Source organism: Poecilia mexicana, unplaced genomic scaffold, assembly GCF_051168715.1.
Source record: "Poecilia mexicana isolate PSO_F unplaced genomic scaffold, ASM5116871v1 scaffold_15, whole genome shotgun sequence".
NCBI classification, from domain to species: Eukaryota; Metazoa; Chordata; class Actinopteri; order Cyprinodontiformes; family Poeciliidae; genus Poecilia; species Poecilia mexicana.
The window spans coordinates 24,792,728-24,814,992 of NW_028263384.1; the positions used below are offsets into that span (position 1 = coordinate 24,792,728).

The window sequence follows — 22,265 nt, forward strand, 5'->3', positions numbered from 1 at the left end:
CGTCCTTCACTACTCCCAATATAAAACTACTTCGAGGCAACACTCTGAGGATGTCAAATGTGGAGCAGCAGAGCCTACGTGAAGCTGCCATAGAAACTGCACACAACCGAGTTATTTCTGGCTGCCTTGAACTCCCAAACACAGCTGCTCCTACATAACCAGACATCTCCACCGCTTCGTTCAGATGACACTCGCTGTACAGAGGCTGCAATCAAGCGCCTGACATTTAAACTCACACTATGAAACGGCACCATGCAAAAAGGTCATGAGCTGTTGTGGATAATTTGTTGACAAGATCTCAAATTATTACAGTAATTATGACGTTCCCAAGTCTGGATTGCCTCTGGCTGCTTTTCTAAGCCCTCCACCCGTTTTAGGGTGTAGTGTATTTAAAAAACGGGCTATTTCCGGTTGTTTTATTAAACTAACAGGTTGGAGTCTGTCGCCATGTGAAAGTTGGGGGAATAAAAATGTGTATCAACTGGTGAAAACAGTTTCTGCTGCAGGCAAAGCCATTGTTGCTGTCAACTGGAGCTGCTGCGCTCCCAGGTTAGACCCCAGCCTGGAGCAACAGCGCCCCCTACTGCCCGTCTAGAGGTAGTTGGTTCATTTTAAAGCCTGCTACAAAGCGCTGACTCATTATCACCATGCAGACAATACAGTAAAATTCAAAGTATTTCCCGCACGGACGTGGCCACAAACTTCTGTGATTTCAATTTGATTTTTTTCACGAAAGATTCCGCTGTGCAACACAAAAACAGAAGATTTTGCTGTGTCATCCTAATCAACAACAATGTCTGCTTTTTTTGTGAAGATTTTTTTTTTCTTTATTTTTTTTCTTTTTTTCTCAGTTTGCAAACCCCCAGAGCAGCCAGCAGTGATCTGGTATCCTTCAGTGACCCTTCAGCCAGTCTGCAGGGGAGGAACCACAGAGCCAGTGGCTGGCTGTTTATTTATGGGAGAAGCAGAGCTGTGGTAAACTGGGAGGGTAGCACAGCCAGAAGCAGACCACAGTTTCAGATTTACCTTCTGCATCTTTCTCCAAAACGAAAGATTAACTCGTTTTTCCCGCACCGAGACTTGAAGCCAAAAAGGCTTATCCAGCTCCACCAAATGACTCTAACAGCAGCTCATGAGTTCATGGAAAATGCATGGAACAGTGACCACCATTTAGTCTTCACTTGACATTTCTGAGCCGTCGTTCCACTTTTCATTCCTCGTTGTAGAAAAACTATTTTTCCCCCCCTCCGTCTTTGCTCTCGTTTCCTGGCAACCTCGTGGCCCAGTTTCCTCTGGCCAGCGCTCTCGGAATAACAGCTGCAGACTGGGATAAAAATAATTACGCCTCTATTTGTCTTCCAAACCGGACCAGACCCACTCCCTTCTCCTAAACTTGGTTGCTCCACTTTTGCTCTCATGCACACACAATACAGCCATTCATACCGAAGACACGCTGTGGGTCAGGGGACTCACAGGAGCTGAGGTTTCCGCATGCTGGCCGGACACAGAAATAGAAAACTCATGACAGCAGTCGTACATTATTCTGGTGCTGCCTGGATGTTATGAATGGCAACAAAAAGGCACCACCGGGTTTGATTTATGCTCCCCTGCGCGCATGTTTTCAAGCCACATTTGGTATTTTATCATTTTGAGAATCGAAAAATATTTGATTCTTGCACATCAATATAGCACAGCAGGGCTTTTCCTGTGCACGACTGCTGCCATCTGCTGGTTCAAAGTGGATCCTATTCCCTTGTTGAATCCTTTCAAATCACTTTCCAGCTTTAATGTGACGTAGATCCTGTGTAGTTCTACTGGTAAACAGCCAAATCTGTCCCGATATAAACCTGGTTAAAGTCTACACTGCAAAAACACAAAATCTTATACATTTTACCAGGTGTTTTTGTCTGCAAATATCTTGGTACAAAATTTATTTTCAAGTAACTTTTCAGTAATTTATAGGAGCTTGTTTTAAGTAAATAATTCCTTAATATTAAAAAAAATACTAGTTTCACTTGTCTTGTTATAAGTGAAATAATGTAATTTTTAATGTCTATATGAATTGAGAACCAGAAGACAATAAAAACAAATTCATCATTTTTCCAGCCTTATGAAGTCTGACTGAACACAAACCCAGTTTGTCTTGCCTTTTTACCAATTTCTCAAAAACTTTCCAACCTGGATGATCCTTTCATCAACTTTCTGCAAACCTTGACTTAATAGGATGTAAATGAGTCAATATTTGACATATCCTAATCAGATTCAGATTATTTGATGGGTAAGTGTGAAGTGAAGAAAACCGAATGCTTTAACAAGTTGTAGTCGAGGTTGTAGTTCCACCATCTGGTTATTGCATCTTTTTGTTTATGCAGACCAGCTTCTGTTTTCAGTAGAATATCACCAGATTAGGTGGAAAAAAGTAATAGAAAGCCACTGCAGTCAGAAACTTGTTATAATGTTTTATTATGGAGTTTTACACAAATAGGTGACAGACTAGAATATAAAAATAACATTAAATCAACAATGCCAACGCATTTTCACAGAAATTAACACGCTTTGTTTTTTTTCTTCTTCTCCCTGTAGACAAATTTAATGTCATACTCATAGCAACATACGACAAATTGTCTACTTTAATTCAATATATTACTATTGCCATGATGCTCCAACCAAAACAAAAAACACACTGAGTAAAAACAACAAACAAAACGACTAGAAAACAATGTTTGATGAGAGTGAGGAGAGACTCCAGAATATCGTAAAGTATGTCGTATTTGGGCTGATAAGTCACAACAGTCTTCAATTTTCAACAATGCTGCGGTAATCACCGTTAAACCCTTTTAAGGAGAAGTAAAAGCAATTTTGTCTCCAACTCGTTTGCACATTCATTCCACGTCATCCTCTGATAAAGCCTGGGAGCTGATGATTCGCTGAAAACAGAAACAAAAAAAATTAACACCTTATAAAGCTGTTCAATTATATATTATGTTATTTTCAATGTATTTCTGTCTTAGAGGTGAAATAGCAAAGAGCTACAGTGACTCTGCTCTCAGCTTTGGATGGTTCTAAGTTTGATATTGCACCCTTTCTTGTCCCAGAAGCTACAGAAGCGACTGAGGGGTTTTCTAAGGATGCTGCAGCGCCGTTTCTGACGGGAAGAAGAGTCTCACCTGGCTGATTGTGGGCAGTTTGGTGAGCAACATCTGAAAGACGGGCGGAGGCAGCGTCTGCTGGAGGACCTGCAGCAGCTGCTGCGGCTGACCGCACACCGCGATTGCATTAGTCAGGTGGTCGACACCTTTCTCAAACTCACCTGGGTCGAAGTGAAGAGGAGGGAAATTATACAAAAGGTCATCATATTAGGCAACAACAACAAAAAATGCAGTCAGAAAGAATAACATTTTGAAAACAAAAAAGGATAAAAACTTTTGGACAACCTGCTTCACCTTTCAGATTTCTAATCTGCTCTCATCTCAAACTTGTGGCAGCCATTTTTAATGAGAATCACATTTTTTATAAATCATCCCAAGGAATTGTAAACATACATGTAACATTTTATTACAATATTTTGGGGAACTGTTGTGATAAAGAGAAAAAAGTTACAATAAGAACTACTTATTATTTAGGTAACTGTATGTCTGTGACTAAATGACAGCAATCTGAGTCTCTCAAACCATTTATAAAACATTTTTTTATTAAAGTCACATAAAGAAGTGTGATTTTTATCACTGCAATGCAAACAGTAACTGTATTTAATGATATTTTCTAATTTATTGATGCCCTCACTGAACATACAGCGGAATAAGATAGTAAAGCTAATTATCCTGGCAGTTTTGGGAGTTTTTAAACATCAATTGGAGTTTCTTGTGACAAAGAAAGCGAACATCAGCTGCATTTAATCACAAATTCCTGAATTAGCAGCTTTATATCTTGTATATAAATCTGATCTGCATATTGACCACTTATTCAACAGTTTGAGTTATGGTTCGCTTTTCAAAACTGACAAATAGCTCAATAAATTTGGCAATTTCTTAAATATTGCAACACTGACAACCATTACAATCATGATGTTTCCACCACACACTGAACATTAACAAGCTGCATCAAGGTTTAAGATAAAGACTAAACATTTTAGATCCATCTGCTTAATTCTGACTGGTGTGCAGAGCGTGAATCCTGCAGATTTTCAAGTTTGACTGATATCCAACTGTAACTCAGAGAAACGAAGCAGTGTGGAGCTGACAATTATGATGAGCACAAAATGATTTAATTCAAGTTGAGATCATTTCCAACTGATCAGTGAATCTCAGATTTAAGCTTGCACCCGAGGTGCTGGAGATTTTCCTGGCATACTTGTTCAACACTCATTTACTCGATGGATTAGAAATCTGTTTAAGATTAATGTTAATTAGTAACATTAGTGAATAAACTCCTAAAACTTTCCTTCTGTTGTTTTATTCCTGGATTTGCTCTGTCCTCTCAAACTGCAATCGGTTTCAGCAGATTGATTCTGCTCCTGTCAGGAGAAAAGACTGTTGCAACTTGACATAATGGAAAGCAACTGGGCTCAACATTTTAGCAAAAGAAAAAAATATCTGAATTTTTAAACCCCCACTATAACTGAATCGAACTGGAATATATGCAACTGAATCTGAATAGGACAGCCTCTACTTCAAGCTTGCAATGACAATATTAATGACTATTAATCAACATTTTTCTGACTTTTCTTTTCATTCATTACAATGTCTTGTCTCCATTTTGGAGCTTTAACTACTAAAAGGATACACATCTCACATGCTACGCCATCTTCCTCCAACTACTTCCTGTCTTTTTTTATTCATCTTTTCTGCCAGCAGTAACATCGAGTTGTTGATCACATGATTGTGTGATGCAAAAAAAGAGTTTCCATTGCAATTTTGCAAAATATACCAATTTCGAAACAGACAAAAGTACCTTAGTGGAATAACTCACATTTTTCGAAAATGACACGTTTCTTAGGCAAATTTATTTTTGTAATTCCAATTTGTGCAAGTACATGGTCAATGGGAATGCAGCTAATGTTGCCTGGTGGGTGGACGGAGCATATCTGGAAATGTATTGGACCAAGTTGTTTAGCAATTGATGAAAACACCTAATTTAAGAGATTTTTGTTTTTACATGTTTTAGAACTTGAGATTTTGGTTGGACATTTTGTGTTTCATGAGATTTAGATAAATAAGATTTGATTAGATGTAGAATCTATAAACTGAGGTAGAAATGTAAGCTTAATAAAATCGTAATGTGAGATGAAGTGTTACCTTGTGACAGCAGCTCTTCTCCCAGCTGGATTTCTTCCAAAAAGAACTTCTGAACGGCTTCTGCGTCCTTCAGGTCAGGCAACTACACAGCAAACAGTCCAAGATCACCCATTTTATAGTCAAGACATAATTGATTTAGTAACAGTGTCACAAACGCCTCACATTTGCCATTCCCGTCTTCTCGCTTGATGCTTTTTGTTTTCTTCTACCTGTGAGAAAGAAAACAGTTTTTTTGATCGAATTGAGTTAAATAAACTGGAAAACACGTGGTTACAGGATTAGAAAGACTAAAGCTAAATCAGGTTTACCAGGTCTAATTACGAAACTATCTCACATGTGAAACTAATATGTATAACAATGTTCTCATCTCGTTCTCATCTTGAATATAGAAAATATCTATCATGGGGGAGAGTGTATGTAGAGTTTTTAGTGCGGTGTCCTTGCGGGCTGCAGCTAGCTATATGATGCTAACGATGCTAGCACAACTTCACGGTCGGTATAAAAACTTACGTTCACGAAGCTTTTCTTTAAACAACGGGTCGCTCCGTCTCTTCCTGTCAAAGTAAATGCAGTACGCGACGAACAGGGCCCCACACATCCCGGCCACCATCGCACTCGTCCTGCCACTCATCATGTTTAAAAACCGCTCATGGACAAGCACGGCTAGCTACTAGCACACTGTGACGGAAAGGAAATACGAACCACCTGACGTCAGACGTAACGTCCACAGGACAAGGTCATTTCCGCTCGTCTCCTACAAACATGGCGCTGTTGACTTTTTAAAATTTTTATTTATTTATTTGGAATTATAAATTTTGGCACCACCTGTTGGGAGTTTCTCTGTGACGCTTATTCTGAGCTGGTAGATATGCTCAAAAATGTACAATTGTAAAAGTGTTGACTGAGCAGGATGTACAATAAAATACAACAAATAAAGACACAGCATAGTTTTCAAATTGTTACATATAAAACATATTTATATAAAACATTCTAGGACTTTTGTTAAAGTTAAGAATTAAGCAATACTTTGCACTGGTGTATCATCACATGAAGACCCAGTAAAGCACAAGGAAGTTTGGCGTTATAATGTGACAGATTTGCAAGCTAAATGTTAATTTAAAGACAGTAAATGGGTAAATGAGTATTACAATATTGAAATTTAAAAATGTAATTTAAGATAGAATTAATCTATGCCTTTTTACACCTGCTTCAATGAATGAAATGTTACAATGCCCTGAGATACCATCTCTCCTAAATAAAACAGCCCTTCCAGTCTTTTGTAACTCGATTAAAAATAAGTATGTCAGTTTTCTAGTAATAAAAGAAAGGTCTGTTGTGAAATCCAAATTAATGTGTGATGTTTTTGACTTATTTCCCTTATCTATGTTTATCAGCTTCAAATCTGCTCAGTTTAACACCAAGCCTCTGCTAGGAGCTGGTAATCTGACAGCCTATAATTAAAGTTTACATTTATAAATCCATTCACTTAAAGAGTCATTACTTCACAAACCTGCAGATTAATTAAGTGCCGTATTTCCTGACAGGAGAGCATGTCCAATACGATCCACTTAGCAATCAAAAGCTAATTTTTTAAAGCTCATTACTCTTTAGCTGAAAGGCAAAATTAGATCTGCTGTAAAATCTAATCAACATGAAACAATCCAACAGACGTCATGTGTTTTGTTTGCACGTTAATCCTTAGTTTCTTTTAAGTGGGCACTTCTTTTGAATAAACGATGCAATGAGGCTGGAAGGAAAGTATGATTATTTAAAGGATGGATTAGTGACAAAAAACCTTGCTAAAGTAATAACATAAGTGTAAGTAACTTATGTATATCCAGTAAAACTAAATTCACAGTTATAGACTAAATAAGTCAACATAATTTAATGAATAATTACAAAACCTTATAAAAATGGGGGAAATTGTCATCTTCAGATTAATGTTTCATATTTCTGACACTTGAAATGCAAAATACTTATAAATATTTATAAATAAACTGATGCAAAAGACAGACACTTCACAAACTATGGCATTTATTTCAAACAGAGGCTTCTGCTTTGCTTACATTTTTACAATAAATTACACAATGACCATCATCAGATGAGCCTAATAAATACTACAGAGCTTTTTTTATTTATTTATTTGTTTTTATTCAGACAAGCTCCTTTACTGTGTCTTAATCTACGATGCTTCAGGCCGAGTTTTGTTGGAAAACAGTTCAGCCGCATCCAACACCATAATTCTTCCCTAACAAGCAAAATCAAACAAAGACTAAAGAAAATACAAACTACAGAGAAGATGAAATAAAAAAAAATGAAATAAAATAAAAAAGAGGAAAAATACAAAAGGACAATCAGGATTTGGACTGAGCGGAACATAAAGGAAGGAAAGAAAAAAATTTAATTCATGGAGAATAAACATGCTCTAACCCTCAGTATTTACACTCTGACTACAGTTAAAACCGTAAAACTGTCTGTACAGAAAAGTACATGTTATTAACAGTGCAAGATATTAAATAGCTCGACTCAAAACACTTCTCAATATACAAATGTATAACAAAAGCATACAATTACATACAAGTGCTGGACAAAAATGTAACTTCGGGATATCATACAGTGGGGGGGATTTATACAAAGGAAAACACCAGAGGGATGTCGTTAGAAATGTTCACACAAACGTCACTTTGTGATATAAATGCACATTTACAATACCTTTACCTTTATTCTGCTCGGAGTACAGGGAACGGTTTCTGTAGGGACGATGACGAGAACAGGCCTGCATACTGTTACTGTTCAAGAGTAAAATCAGAAAAGTCTTACTGTGGCAAAAAAAAAATGTAAAAATTCATATTTGAAATACTGCAAATGTTGGACTCTTGTTTTTAATGTTTTAGGCAGTACTTAAATACAAGGTGCATCTCAATAAATCAGAATATGACTGAAAAGTTTGTTTATGACAGTAAGGCAGGTAAAAACTCTAGTTTTCTTACAGAGCAAAACTTTTCAAACATTTATCTTTGCTCAAGATATTGATTACAAATAATGAAAATATTCAATTTCACAAAAGATTTGAACATTTCCATTAGACCCCTCCCCCCAAAAAAAGGTTTTTTTAATACAGAAATGTTATTGTATGAAGCTGGATGTTCACAGAGTGCTGCATCTAAATAAATCGATGCAAAGTTCAGTGGAAGGAAAAACCGTGATAGAAAGAGATGTACAAGCAGCAGGGAAAGAAGCCTACTGAGAATATCATGAAGTAAAGCATGGTGAAGAGTTTAGAGGAGATTCACAAACTGTGGACTGCTGCTATGCTCAAGCATATTAATGGAAAGTTGAGTGGAAGGAAAAACTGAGAGAAAAGGCACACTTTAAAGTTACTAGAGATGATTTGGAGTGCTGTGTCATATGACTTCTAACCCGATTACACTGTCAAAAGTACCAACACCTGGTTATTTAATTAGAGAACAGATTTACCTGACCTAAACCTCAAAGAATCTAATCAATGTTGTCAAGAGGGAGACAATTAAAGACGGGACGAAAGTCGCCATTACACCTCAGCAGTGCAGCAGGTTGAACACAGTAATTCATGCAAAAAGAGCTTCAAAAAGAAAAAAAATCTTTAATCATAAGACTTCAGTTATCCCCTTTTTTTCAACATTTTCCTTCCACAAAACTTTCCAATGATATGTTTGCATAAAACCCCCCTGTGAACAGCTTCTTCAGCAATTAACTTTTGTAGGTCACAACCTAACATTTCTGCACTAAAAATCCATTTTTATCGGTCTTATATAATTTTAGTGTTTTAATAGCTGCAAGCCAGAATCACCTAAAGTATAAAAACATATTACTCTGAGCAAAATGAATCTATACAGTGAAATAAATCAAACTTTTGATTATATTCTAATGTAATGGGATGCAGCTGTATTTAGTTTGATGCAGTTGCAGAGTCACATCTTCAGCGAAGACGGAAGGGCAGGAGAGTTAATGGACTGAGAGAAAACGTGACGAATTAAAGCAGACAGGCTTTAAAAAAAAATAGATGAAGTGATCATTCACCGATTTCATCACTCCACAGTGATACCCAAGATGGATGAGTATTCAGTAGTAGATTCTCAAACACATTGAAAGCATCCGTCAGATGTAGCCCTTCGCTGGCCGCTCACTCACAAGCCGCTCGTCAGTGTGTTGGGTAGTTTTTTTTTAGTTTTTTTTTTTTAGAAAACGGACCGTCATTCTCAAAAAGAGCAAAAGGCACTACTGCATTTTTCCATCTGCATCTGGTGGAGTTAGATGAGCTGGGCGGAAACCTCCTCCTTCCTCCTGCACGCGAGAACGGAGCGCTTCAGATGAAGAGCGTGGACAGAGAAATGTGAGAAATGTGTTTGACGTTTTGTTTGCCCTTAGTGCCAGAGAGGCGGCGATCCGCAGAACGGAGCGGAAATGTTTCGATACCAACTTCGAACGAATGGAAGCCATTATTGCTTGTAAAGAAAATAACTCGATAAAAAGAAATAGGGCTGGACGATAAATCAATTGTATCGATTAATTGAATTTTTGGAAAATTTGGATTTTTTTCTTTACCAATGTGCTCTCCTTCAGTTTCAATAGTTCAGAGTGATGTCAGCACTCCCAGGGCGGCCATTTTGTTTGACAGGCATGTTTTACTGCTTCTGTTTACTTGGACTTTGAATTAATTTCAATCCTATGGCAAAATATCAGAATCAGGCCAAGAGTTTTTTTTTTTTAAATTATGAGGATAAAGTCGTAATATTAGAAGAATAAGGTATTAATTTTATTAACATTCCTCATTTTAAATGTAAAATGAGGAATCTTTTATCTTTAGAAGATAAAAGGACACTAGTACTATCTAGTACTAGATAGGCTAGAAGACACCGTTAACGTGTACCATCATTTTACAGATAAAATGAGGAACACTAAGCATTTTGCAAAGTTAGTGCTATAAGTTTAAGAAGTAATAAATTATTATAAACAGCATGTCTTTAAAATGTGCAAACATCTGTGCATTTTGAAGAAAGAACTACACAACATGAGGTGGTCACATCATATCCTGATAACTTAAGGTTTTTTTCTCATTAAAAACTGTTTTTCTAGTAATTTTAAGATTTTTTTTTGGTAAAATTGCGTCTTTGTTCTTCAAAAATTATGACTATATTCTCATAATTAAACAAAGCTTATAGGTTGGCCCGACTGCATCACAGAAGGAAATAAAAGCCATTTTTGGAAAGTATTTTATGTAATTTCTTCTTTTTGTAAAATTGGAAATTGGATTTGGTATGAAAAAAATTGCATAATTTATTTTTAAACCACATCGCCCAGCCCTAAAAAGAAACAAAGCGCTAAAGTGAAATCTAGATAATCTTTTTGACAATTTTCACCCCCCCAACCTCCCTCTCCTTTAACACAATCTTCGTAAAAGTGCACTTAAGTGCGGATAGCTTACCGAGGAAACAGTTGTCAGTAGAAAATAGTGCTTGTTTCTCGTCCGGTTCTTTGTGCCCCAGCAGCGGCGGAGAACCGGTCAGGTCCGTCTCGCCATCCTGCTGAAAAGGAAAGGGGGCGGCGACCTCGGGGTGCTGGTTAAGTGCTTGGTGCGGTGGCTCCTCGCGGCTTCGTCCTGTCACCTGCACTCCACTGATACCCCGGAGTTCTGAGACGAGGACGACGAAGATGGTACTGGAGGGTCGGCGAGCGTCAGCATCACTGCTGCTGTTAGCGAGCTGGAGGATGGTGAAGAAGAGGAAGAGGAGGAGGAGGAAGCGGCCACTGCACCTTAAGGTTTGAAAAAAGAAAAGTTTAGAAAGTGTTTTTTTTTTTTTATTATTTCCCCTGTATTTTGACCCAGCAGAGATTCAGAGAGCTGACTTACTTTCTCTTTCCTTCTTCTTCATGCGTTTCCGTCTCCTGTCGATGGAGGCCACCTCCGACTTCAGGGAGAGGTAGTGGTTCCGGATGTCTTGCAGTTTCTCCTGAAGAAACGAAATCCTCTCCAGACTGCTCATCTTTTCCAGATCAGCTAAGTGGAAACAAAACAAATGAGTTTAGTAACACAAAGTACAGTGCCTTGATAATTAATTACCGACACTCCATGAACCCTGTCGCATTTTTATGTCTATCGTCTAGTGCCGACGTCCTGCAACTTTTCATGCATTCCTGCTCCAACAAACCTGAACCAAACGGCTGAAATTCCTCCTTGGAACATCAGCAAGTTTAGTAAATGCCTGGTAGTTAACCATTCATTTAATTTGGGTGTACTAAAGAAGGAATGTATCCAAAAGTTGCAGCATGGTGGAATTCCAGGACTTGCACTGCAAAAACACAAAATCAGGTATTTTTGGTCTAGTTTTTAGTGCTAATATCTTTGTACATTTGAAATAAGACAAAACGAACATACAAGTAAGTTTTCAGCCAGAAACAGGAGCTTGTTTTAAGTCAATAATTCATTAATATTGATGAAAAAGTATTGTCTATTAAGCAAAATAGTCTGCCAGTGGAACAAGACATTTTAACTTACAACATGAGAAAATTTCCTCTTCCACTGGCAGATTATTTTACTCATAACTAATAATTTTTCATCAATATTAATGAATTACTGACTTACAAACAGCTTAAGGCAAGTTACTTGTGACCTACTTTTTCCTTATTTAAAGAGTACTAAGATATTTCCACTAGAAACTAGACCAAAGATACTTGGTAAGATTTTGAGTTTTTGCTGTGCAACACAAAGAAGGAAAATGATACATAATCTTAAACATCTTTACAGCTTAAAATCTGAAAAGTGCAGCTGCATTTGTACCCCCTCTACTAAATAAAACAAGTTTAGAGCCACAAATATTACCTTATCTTTTGTTAAAATACATCTTATAATTTTTGATAAATATCTACTACAGGAAATCTATTATGATTTCTAAAGAGCAATAATTTTGTTCCTGCTTTTAGTGTCACCTTGTTGTGGAAATGAAATGTAATTATTCCATAGAAAAAAAAAAAAAAATCAAGCTGAAAAATAAAAAACTTCAGAATTTTCAAAACTTTTTCTTTATAAATTTTCGTCAAAGTTTTTAAGAGGCTCCAGAAGGTACATTAAATGAAAAACTGAAAGAGGTCAGGAAACTTTTACTTACACATCTGGAAACTCCATTTGTAGATGCGCGGCGATCTTCCATGGCTGTCTCGGTGCTGGGAGTGATCGGGGTCTCCCTGCTTGTGGTATTTATGGCTGGAGGGCGGGGATCGGCCGTGATACTTGGGCGACGCGGCGGCCTTCAGGTCTGATGAAGTGTTCTTACAGGCGGCCGATTTGGCCGAGCCTTCGACAACAGACTGGTCCTCGCTGTCACTGCTGTTAGCTGAGGAAGACATGAAGAGATGAAAGGAAAAAAATTGTTGATTAATACAAATAGATGGAAAGAAAGTCAACTGGAAATACAAGAAAGAAATGGATAAATGATTGAATGAATGTGATGGATGATGGAGAAAGAATTGGGCTGACATTGATGGATGAAAAGAACAGACTGCTGGATGGATGAATGAATGAATGGATAGATACAGACACTAGATGGAGGGATGCACAGAATAGGTGAAAAAGAGATAAATTATTTGAATGAATTAAGTAAAAGATGGATGGAATAAATGGATGGATGAAGCTGGACTAATCTTAGTGATCTACAGACTTTGCTAACCTGATGAAATGATAAAAAGGGGGCACATTTTCAAAAATAGAAACAGCATAAAGCTAACTTTTCATGACTATTTTTCCAAACTTCTTCAGATTACATTTAAACTCAGACGGTTCTTATCTCCTACCTGCTTTCCTGTTCCTTTTGGGAGGCACACCGAGGCTTTTGCGGTTAGGCTTGTGTTTCTTCGAGACTCCACCTGTCTGTGATTCCTTCTGCCTCTTCTGACTCACAGATGCTACAAACAGATTTAGAAAAGAGATTTCAACTTCTCAGCAGTTCACTTTAAATAAGAGTAACAATATAAGGAAGGATTTAGGACAGTGGTCTCAAAGCATGACAGAAGACCTCTCCAAATGCAGGAAATGGACTACAGAGCAGGGCATTCTGGGTAAATACAACCAAAACACACACGTGAGTCTATCACTAGCGGGAGAAATGGCTTGCGGTCTTTTACCAAAGACAAAAATTTGATGGTACTGCAAATTTTTTTTACATCTTGTAAAGAAGGAAATTGGGTCCATGTCTTCTTAGAGGTTTTTGTGTTATTTCCTACAGTAGTTCTTGGTGCAGTGCCACCACAGGCGGTAAGGGGGAACAGGTTTATTTAAGGGTTTGGTTTCTTTGACACATTGCACTGTGAAAGCAAAACACAGCAGCTAACAATATAACAAATGTTGCAGTTTTGGTCCCCAATCGAACCGATTCTACGGGACCATCAGGAATGAAAACAAACTAGAAGTTGCAGGACTCTGTCCCTGGAGGCCTGGAGTTTGAGACCACAGGTTTAGCGGCGTTTGTACCTTTGGACTTCTGCTCGTTGTCCTGCTGGCTGCTGCTGCTCAGCTCTAGGCTGCTGCTGCTGTTGCAAGACAGGCTGACGTCGTAAACCTTGGAGGGGGAACCTGTGCCTAGGCCTGTCACGATAACAAATTTTGCAGAGCGATTAATTGTCTAAAAAATTATTGCGATAAATGATAATATTGTTTCAAGACCTTTTGACACTGATTTAATGGAAATGACTAATAATGCATGTGATTTCCTATTTATTCAACATTTCGTGCAAAGAATATAGAAATCACAAGGGGAGGAGTTGGTGGACGGTGGATCGCCATGGATCGTCACAGGTAGATTATAGTAAAGCACTGATTAATACCTGGTTTTAAAATTAGTTAACTGGACTAGTAGCCATTACTTTGTGCCCATGTTGCTGGACACCACAGGGCACTACGAACCCGATCGAACCGTTATACCTAGGATTTCTGTCAGGTTTTGAAAATGGGCCAACAGTCCGCCAACAACTCGTGTAGTGTGCGCTGGACATTACACTAAGGAAATGAGGAAGGGAGGGTCAGTGGAGCTGAGCCTTTTTTCATTCAGTGTCATCAACAGAAAGAAAAAAAAGACAGGAAGAAACGGTAAAGCCGATAATTAAAATGAGGTCGATAGGTTTAATTTATTGTGCGATTAATTGATTTATCATTTATCGGACAGGCCTACCTGTGCCGTCATCCTGCGGGAGCTCCTGCAGCTCTCCGCCCAGACTCTCCACCTCCACCGTGCTGCTGTCCGTCTCGCTGCGTCCCCCTGCTGCTTCCTCCTGAGTCGGATCTGGGGGCAGATCGTGGGAAACCGGTTCTGAGGGTAAGGCGGGAGGCAGCAAAGGCGGAGAAGGAGGCGGTGCTTGACTAGTCTCCTCCACCGTGCTTCCTCCTCCGGAGGGCGACTCTGGCGTTGTAGGAGGGGTGTTGAGCACGGAGTTGCTCCCGCTGCTGGGAAACTCCTGCAGCTTGTCGTTCTCCAGCTGTTCCTCGGAGCCTTCGTCCTCGGGTCCCGCCTCCTGGTCCGCCCCAGATTCATCCAGACACGATGGGACGGGGGGCGGAGGAGAGTTGGCTGCCTCCGTGTCCGAGTCGGAGAACAACTCCTTCAGTGTTTTCTTAGGCCACTGGGCCTGAATGCTGGACCACACGTCCTTTTGTCCTTTGGGCCGAACAGCTGGTGCCTTTTCCTCGGCATTCCCAGATGGCTTAGCCTTCTTTTCGGGAATCTCCCAGAAGCCGGCCTGCCTCCCGGCTTTGCTCTTCTCCTTCATGCCGTTGTACTTCTTGGAAGGGGAACCTTTGGTTTTGGCGCGGCTCCGCTCGTTCTCCTCAGCCGGGATGTCGGCCTGCGCTGCGCTCTCGTCCTCTGAGCTGCTGCTGGACAGAGCCCCCCTGTCCTCCAGCTTCCGAGGTGAGCCACTCGGCAACCAGTCGGCACTCCTGGTGTTCCTGGTCTTTACTTTGGATAGACCCTTCGTGTTCCTCTCGGCGGCACCATCCGATTTTCTCTTCCTGGTGCTCGCCTCTCTCTCCGTCTCCGGCTGGCCTCTGCGCTTCCCAACGTCCGGGCTTTCTGCGCCAGCAGCGTCCAGGCTCTTCCCGGAGACGGAGGACGCTTTGGACCCTTCGGAGGGGACGCCGCTCTCCCAGCGCTCGGAGGCTTGTGGCGGCTCTGTCGGACCTCGCATGGCGCTGCTGCTGGGCTGATCCTCTTCGTCGTGCTCCTGCTCCTCATCCTCACACTCGCTCTCATCTGTGGACATCTCGGAAGCTGCAAGACGAAAAGTTCTGTTATCTTCAAGAATAAGTCGGAAGACAGGAGAAGTTCACAGTTACTGGATTTAATGTACATTAGTCAATTATTGTTGGCGTTTTTGTTATTGATGCTGGTGACATTGAAAGAAATAATGATTATTCATCCACTGTAGTTAAAATTAAATATAAACTGCATTGATGGGCTAACTATTGAATATGGCGTTAGTTGTTATATGTGTGGAATATACATGTAATGAATGTAAGATTATGTAACTGGATAAGAATGGGAATACTGATGAGTTTGTACCATTGAATTTATAAAAGTTTTGATATTAAGCTTCATGGTTCGAGTATTTCTTTTTGCACATATTCAAAAAAACAATAAGTCATGGTCAGAAAGATAAAATACAGTCATCAGTTCAGACATGAATGTAAATTATTGTGTGCTTTCAATAATTTATTTTACCAATGTGGAAATAAATATACAACTACGGACCAATTCAATGACTTGAAAAAAACAAAAATGGGGCAAACAAGTTTGAATTGTGACTTTATTTTACCCAACACAAGGTCTAACCACTATTATAAATGTTTCTTGGTAAGTTGCACATTGGCCACATGCTGTGCAACAATTATGACGCTTCATAGTTCTGCCAGGATATCTGACCGCTCTTTGTGGCAGTATTGGTAATTCTGTATTGAATCAAGCTTTAAGCGCATTTCCAAAACGGTTGTGATCAGGGTCTTTCTAAATAATTTACGTTTTAATTAATGCTTGCTTTATCCATTCCAGAACCCAACTGTGTCCCAAGTTTCAGCCATCTGATTTACCCCTTCTGATGGAAAAAAAAGTGGCTAGAAAAATACAGGAGAATCCAGGACCCATCATGTTTTAAGCTAAAGTGGGAACTGTTGTAACACCAGTTACTGAGTTTCACTTCCTTCCTTTTTTTTTTTATGTTACAAAAAATTGAAAAGAAAAACCATTATTGTGAAAGTAAAATGCACATCCGATGGTGCATTTTTATTTTTTTCGAAAACCAATCCAGACTGGGAAAATGCAAGAACTAAATTCCAGACGGCACAGAAATTGTGTTTTGTTTTTTTTTAAGTAATAAAAGTGTCTGAATTTCCAGACAGAATTATGTTAGAACTTTGTTGATGTATTGAAATGATATGGATTTTCTTCAACTTGTCAAGAAACAGCTGGCTGGTCCTTGCAGGGGTCATTAGGCACACAGAGGACAGGTTGAACAGGACATTAAAAACATGCATGCAAAGTTATTCCCAAGGGACGTTCAGAGATTCAATTAACCAAACATTCATATTTTTGGGACGGTGGGATGAAGCCTGAATACCTGGACATATGCATGCAGATAGGCCCCATGCCAGGATTCAAACCCAGGACATTTTTGCTGCAAAGCAACAGTATAAGCAACAGTATCCTGAATAGCTGGAAGCCCAAAATCATCAGGACATTCCTGCTGATGGGGAGCACAAGTAAACTTCTACGTAGAGCCACATTTCGAGTGTTGCTACCTTGCAATCCGTTGAGGATCGATGTGATTTCTATCGACTTGACTGGAGGCTGCTGAGTCCCTTTGTCCTCGCTCTCGTTCATTTTGGAAAAGACGTCGTGACTCAGGCCGCATTTGGAGCGCGGGACGCGGTTCGGGCCGAGGACCTCCCTGTCACCGAGTCGCTCCAGTCGGTCGCGCTCCCTCTCGGCTTTGTTCTGTCGGGATTCAAAACACAGCCGGCGTTTTATTCCGCGAACATCAGAACCCGGTTCTCGCCGAAACCGTGCCCGCCCTCCGCACAGTCGGTCGTACCTTTATTTTTTTGCGGTGCTTTATTTTTGGGACGTTCTTATTTGCCGGGCGCACGATCTTGTCCGCTTTGATCCATTCGTCATATCTAAAAAGAACAAAAATCAGTACAAGAGACAAGACAGCTTTAACATTCAGGTCATCGACAAAGAGCCAAACATCCACGCTGACAGCATCCACCACACAGACACCCGCCCAACCAACCGACATGTTGCTGTGACACAATAAAGCTTCAACAGCAAACGGAGAAAATCCAAAGGAATCATGTAGAAAAAGACAAACCTTTACGATGAGGAAAGAAACACACCAGCCACCACACAAATTATGTTTCCACAGGTACCAAGGGGAGCTATTTGGGTCGGTGTGGGGGTCGTGTGAGTGGAAAATGAAACGTTTTACGACATCACACACAACAGAGACGATGCAGAGAACATCCCACTGTCTTAAAGAGTGCTGGAGGACCACACAACAACACTGTGACGATGAAATGCTGATTGCACCAGTTGACTTCTGGGTCATGGTTAGCCCTAACGCTCCTGCATTGACCCTAACCCGCAGGGGAGGGGGGAGAGGGTTGAGAGGTAGAGGTGAGTGTAGCAGCACTTTGTTTGGCCATTCAAAAGATCCAGAGTAGCTCATGGGAATTAAAAGATTATTTACAACCAAAAGCACTGATTGGATCAATTCTAGAACTCTGATTGGCTACAAAATCATCATCCTGTCTGTAGTTTTAGTTTTATTTTTGTAGAAAGACAGACTTCTGGGGGATAGAAAGACAGAGGATTGAGTCAAAACTGAGCCAGGAGTCAACCCAAAATGCTCAGTTCTGTTTCTGCCACTAGATGGCGCACTATTCTCCAGAATCGGAGCACTGTCTAGGGGTGAAGGATAAATCTGTTGCTCCTGCAGGGATACCCATGTAGCGGTGATCCCCTGACCTGAGTTACAAGTTCATAAATAAAATTTGTTGAATTATTATTATTTTTTAGGGTGTACAGAGGTGATTTCTCCCCAGGTCCTGTCTTACCTGACGTTCCAGCCACAGTAGTGCACCAGGTAGAGCACCTCTCCCCCCTCCACGTCTGCCTCTTTCACAGTGGCCTCGTACGTCTTCAGAGTGCGGCCTCGCCCATACCTCACCTGCACCTTCATCCCCGGGGGGTAACACTCAAACTCCTCCCCTTCCTCCCCCTCCTGACTGCTGTCATCCCTGCAAGAAAAACAGTTCAGCACTTCCTGGCCCTAGGCTGCCCCCATTGAACACCACAACCATACACGTAGGAGAGCTAGACGCCACGTTGGCTTCCATGCCCCGTAGAAATGACGCGCCAGTGAATCCGCCATATTGTGAGTGGCAAGTTCTCCTCAGAAAACAAAGCGAGTACGCTTGGAAAGGAGATTTTCTGAAGATAAAGTAAATAAACGAAACATTTTATATACAAAATAGCTGAACTAAATTATTAAACTGTACAGAGTTTAACTTTTGTTTTTAATTTCATGGATGGATGCTAAACACTGATCTTTTTTGCTAGATGTCACTACCACAAATTCTAATATTAATAAAAATTTAAATAATAATAATGATAATATTGTCAATATTATTGAAACTAAGTCTTGCAATGACAAATTAAAAATAAATGTAATTATTAAAAATATTAATAGTAATCTTAATGTTAGCATTATACAATTCTAATTAATATTCATAATAATTCATGTAATTTAAAAAATACAATTAAGTGGTTTAATTTGCTAATATTATTAGTATTTTCATACTCTTATAATAATAAGCGCATAACTATTTTACTACAACTAATAATATTAATAGAAATTTCATTGTGATTATTATAGCAGTAGTAATAATAACAGCGGTTATTATTACTATAGACCATTAATAATAAAGTATTGTACTGATATCAGAAAAATAAAATTAAGTGGTTTAATTTACTAAGAATATTAGTGTTTTCATAGTATTTTGATCATAACAGTAATAAGCCGTTATAATAAGCTATAGTAAAATAGTAACTAGTAATAATAACAAATATTATAATAATTATACTAGTCGTAACAATAACAGTGGTTATTATTATGATTATTATTATTACTATTATTATAGACCATTAATAATAAAGTACTGTACTGATATCTGAAAAATAAGTGGTTTAAATTCATTCATTAATGTAACTAGTAACTTCTTAATTCTACCATTATGCTAAGAACAACAATAATAAAAACATTTAATTGCAAAACTATGGCTGAATATGCATTACATGGTTAAACTGATTACAGTCTTTTTCTATTACATTATCACTCTTGGTGATGTTCAGTATTTCAGCCATGTAAATAACAGTACCTGTGGTGACGACGCTTCACAGTATCAAACATGAACAGCGTTCGACCTAAACCCATTCAGCAGAAATGTCCAGTGCAGTCTTTGCATCTCAATAAAAATGCCACTCACAGTATGCCGTAGACGTTGGTGTGTGATCCGGGTGCTAACGCAGCATCTATTCTTCTATGTCTATGACAACAAAGACCCACCCTCACATCCATCCACCCAACCTACTGACTGCTGCACAGAAGCCTGACTATATGCTCCACCCTTTGCCTGCCTTATCCCATTACAACACATGGCCTTTATCTATAAAGAAACATTAACTTCCTGTTCTTGTCCTGCTTTAACTCCAGTCCAGTATAACTGAGGCAAGCTGCAGGATAAACAACTACATCATTAATAGTAACCCATAACAGGGCACAGTACAGTATGTGTTTCAGCAAGTAAAACATTCTTGTATGGCAAAACTCAATGAGAAAGGGGATAAAAACACTACTTTGAACTAGCCCTACACCCAAACATGAAGCGCTTGAGATTCTCATTCACACACAAACACACAATGTGAGGAATAAAGCAGCCACAAGAAGGAGCTAGTGGGAAACAAAGCTTGAGGCTAGTCTGGCAGTGCAGTCAGAGTTTTAGATGCAAAGGGACACAAGAGCAAGTTAGGTCAGCAAAACGCAGCTCTGCAGGGTAGCTCAGCAGCAACTTAAAGCAGGTCTGTAGCACTGATGGAGGCACTGAGATCCACAACAAGGTTCTCTGGTTCCACCAAGGTGACGTCTTTTAACACTCAGAGAGGAAACAAGCTGGGATAGACTCAGCGAAAACATCAGACTTTGCATGTCTACTCACAGCCGTTTGGTTTCTGTTGGCACAGAAACAAATGATCAAAGGAAACAGCAGCTATTTTAAGTGCCGTACTTTCAACACTGATAAATAAATATATGAAAACATTTTTTTTTACTCACTGCATATTAAAAATAACAATCCACAAGGAATGCAAAAAAGCTGTTCTCTTCAACATAAACAAAACAAGTCAGTATGGCTAGAGTCACCACATTGGATATTTCCTGCAACCCCTTTAAATTCAACCCAGGGACTCATGTTTCATGACTTTTTCTTAAGTTTTACGTTCATAGAAAATATAGACATTGCAATTCTGTACACCAGGAAGTGATTTATAACCACAAACACAAAATAAAATGCTGTCTTTAGCAGTCCTGTTGCTGTTTATCTGTTTCTACGGAAACCAGGTTGTGGCACTCACAAGGAATGCAAATATTAAATAACAAAACAAGCCTAAAAATAAAAAATAAAATAAAAATCCGACATGTATGACATGCACTTGTATTCTGCCTGTTTTACTCAGATGCCCCTAAATAAAACCAGTTAACTGTAGTGGATATTGAGTATGTTAATGGTTATCAGGACCATTCATTTTAAAATAATTTATTGTGATAAATTTTATCTCATGAAAATAATTTGTCACAGTAAATTACAATGAATGATGTTTAAAAACAACCCAAAACTGTCTATATTGTCGAAATTAATTTGACTTTTTCCCCCACTGTTTGTTCAATGAATATCAATACATTTGAAAATATGATTAAATGCAGTGACTGTGTGCAGTTTAGAGATACAAATCACACTTTAGATGACTCTTGTCCTAAAGCCACAGCTATAAATCATTCTTACTGTCACTTTTATCAGAACTGTACCACAAAATCTTGTGATAAAACTTTTAGTTCATATTGTCCACCCCTACTCTCCAATTACTTATTTCTACCCCAAAATAACAGCACAGTTTAACCTCCTTGTAAAATAAATACTGCTGGCCACACACAATGGAAATCTGCTACTGGATTCAAATGTAGCCCTCACAGAGTCCAGGCTAGACGGCGCACACATCAAAGAGACGAGATGCAATCAGAAGAGATCAGATCAGCCTCTGGCTTGTCCACAGACTCAATCTGACAGCCTGCAAGTTACCGAACAGTCCATGATCTCGACAAAACGCAACAAACGGAGAGTTCCCACTGACCTATGCAGCACACCTGTGTCTACACAGAGGGAGACACTAAGAGCTTTTTAAAGACAGGAAGTAGTAATCTGCCCTCCTTCACATCAACACAGGAGGTCGAACCAAAGCCAGCACATCCATCCGCCTATGCACCAAGGTCCTCGTGTCGCTATAGGTTACTGCATCTGAAGCGCTGAGAGGGTTGATGTCTCAGTGACGACATTCATACACATGGAACATTTAACAAGAGCTGAGGATCGGAAGCCAAGAGAGAGAGAAGGCAGGGGAGGAGAGGCAGTGAGACAGAAAGAGATCTGGAGGTGTGCACAGCCATGTTGTGTGCACTGAGTGGGTGAGGCTTTGCCACGGTTAAGCAGTCTAACACAGAGAGACACAGAGAGCACAGCGTGAAAGGCCAGGTGGAAGGTAGCAGTCAGGCGCTCTAACAGGCCTCTGCCAGCTGATCCCGACCAAGCCACCAAAATAATAATAGCACAGAGGGGGAGAG

General features: G+C 39.5%; 2 protein-coding genes and 1 non-coding gene across 5 annotated transcripts in view; all 3 read right to left on the minus strand.

Moving 5' to 3' along the window:
- Positions 1-2,446: 2,446 nt before the first annotated feature.
- tomm20a (translocase of outer mitochondrial membrane 20) lies at positions 2,447-5,996 on the minus strand. Its single transcript, XM_015007798.2, has 5 exons — positions 5,805-5,996; positions 5,457-5,503; positions 5,295-5,376; positions 3,168-3,310; positions 2,447-2,927 (listed from the first exon to the last, which is right to left on the minus strand). Exons 1-5 carry the CDS (start codon positions 5,926-5,928, stop codon positions 2,883-2,885), a joined length of 441 nt encoding a protein of 146 aa, XP_014863284.2. The 5' UTR covers positions 5,929-5,996; the 3' UTR covers positions 2,447-2,882.
- Positions 3,001-3,134, minus strand: LOC148155371 (small nucleolar RNA SNORA14). Its single transcript, XR_015765550.1, has one exon. It is a non-coding gene; the product is annotated as a small nucleolar RNA SNORA14 (small nucleolar RNA).
- Positions 5,997-7,311: 1,315 nt separating the features above from the next.
- arid4b (AT-rich interaction domain 4B) overlaps positions 7,312-22,265 on the minus strand; it is a 52,160-nt gene continuing 37,206 nt past the window's right edge. For 2 of the 3 annotated variants that reach the window (XM_015007786.2, XM_015007789.2), the window contains 9 exons: positions 18,430-18,612; positions 17,406-17,490; positions 17,113-17,308; positions 14,495-15,589; positions 13,798-13,911; positions 13,122-13,232; positions 12,440-12,664; positions 11,185-11,331; positions 7,312-11,087 (listed from right to left, as the gene is read on the minus strand). In XM_015007786.2, the coding sequence (XP_014863272.2) occupies positions 10,936-11,087; positions 11,185-11,331; positions 12,440-12,664; positions 13,122-13,232; positions 13,798-13,911; positions 14,495-15,589; positions 17,113-17,308; positions 17,406-17,490; positions 18,430-18,612 (2,308 nt within the window). In that variant the 3' untranslated portion in view covers positions 7,312-10,935. The remainder of the gene's footprint in view (positions 11,088-11,184; positions 11,332-12,439; positions 12,665-13,121; positions 13,233-13,797; positions 13,912-14,494; positions 15,590-17,112; positions 17,309-17,405; positions 17,491-18,429; positions 18,613-22,265) is intronic. The other variant, XM_015007790.2, reaches the window with a different exon arrangement.

Excerpts from the sequence above, each read along its gene's own strand:
- tomm20a (XM_015007798.2), bottom strand. The coding sequence starts at position 5,928 with ATGATGAGTGGCAGGACGAGTGCGATGGTGGCCGGGATGTGTGGGGCC. Across the intron at positions 5,377-5,456 it reads AGAAGACGGGAATGGCAAAT|TTGCCTGACCTGAAGGACGC; the intron begins GTGAGGCGTTTG and ends TTTGCTGTGTAG. Across the intron at positions 3,311-5,294 it reads AGAAGAGCTGCTGTCACAAG|GTGAGTTTGAGAAAGGTGTC; the intron begins GTAACACTTCAT and ends ACTTCGACCCAG.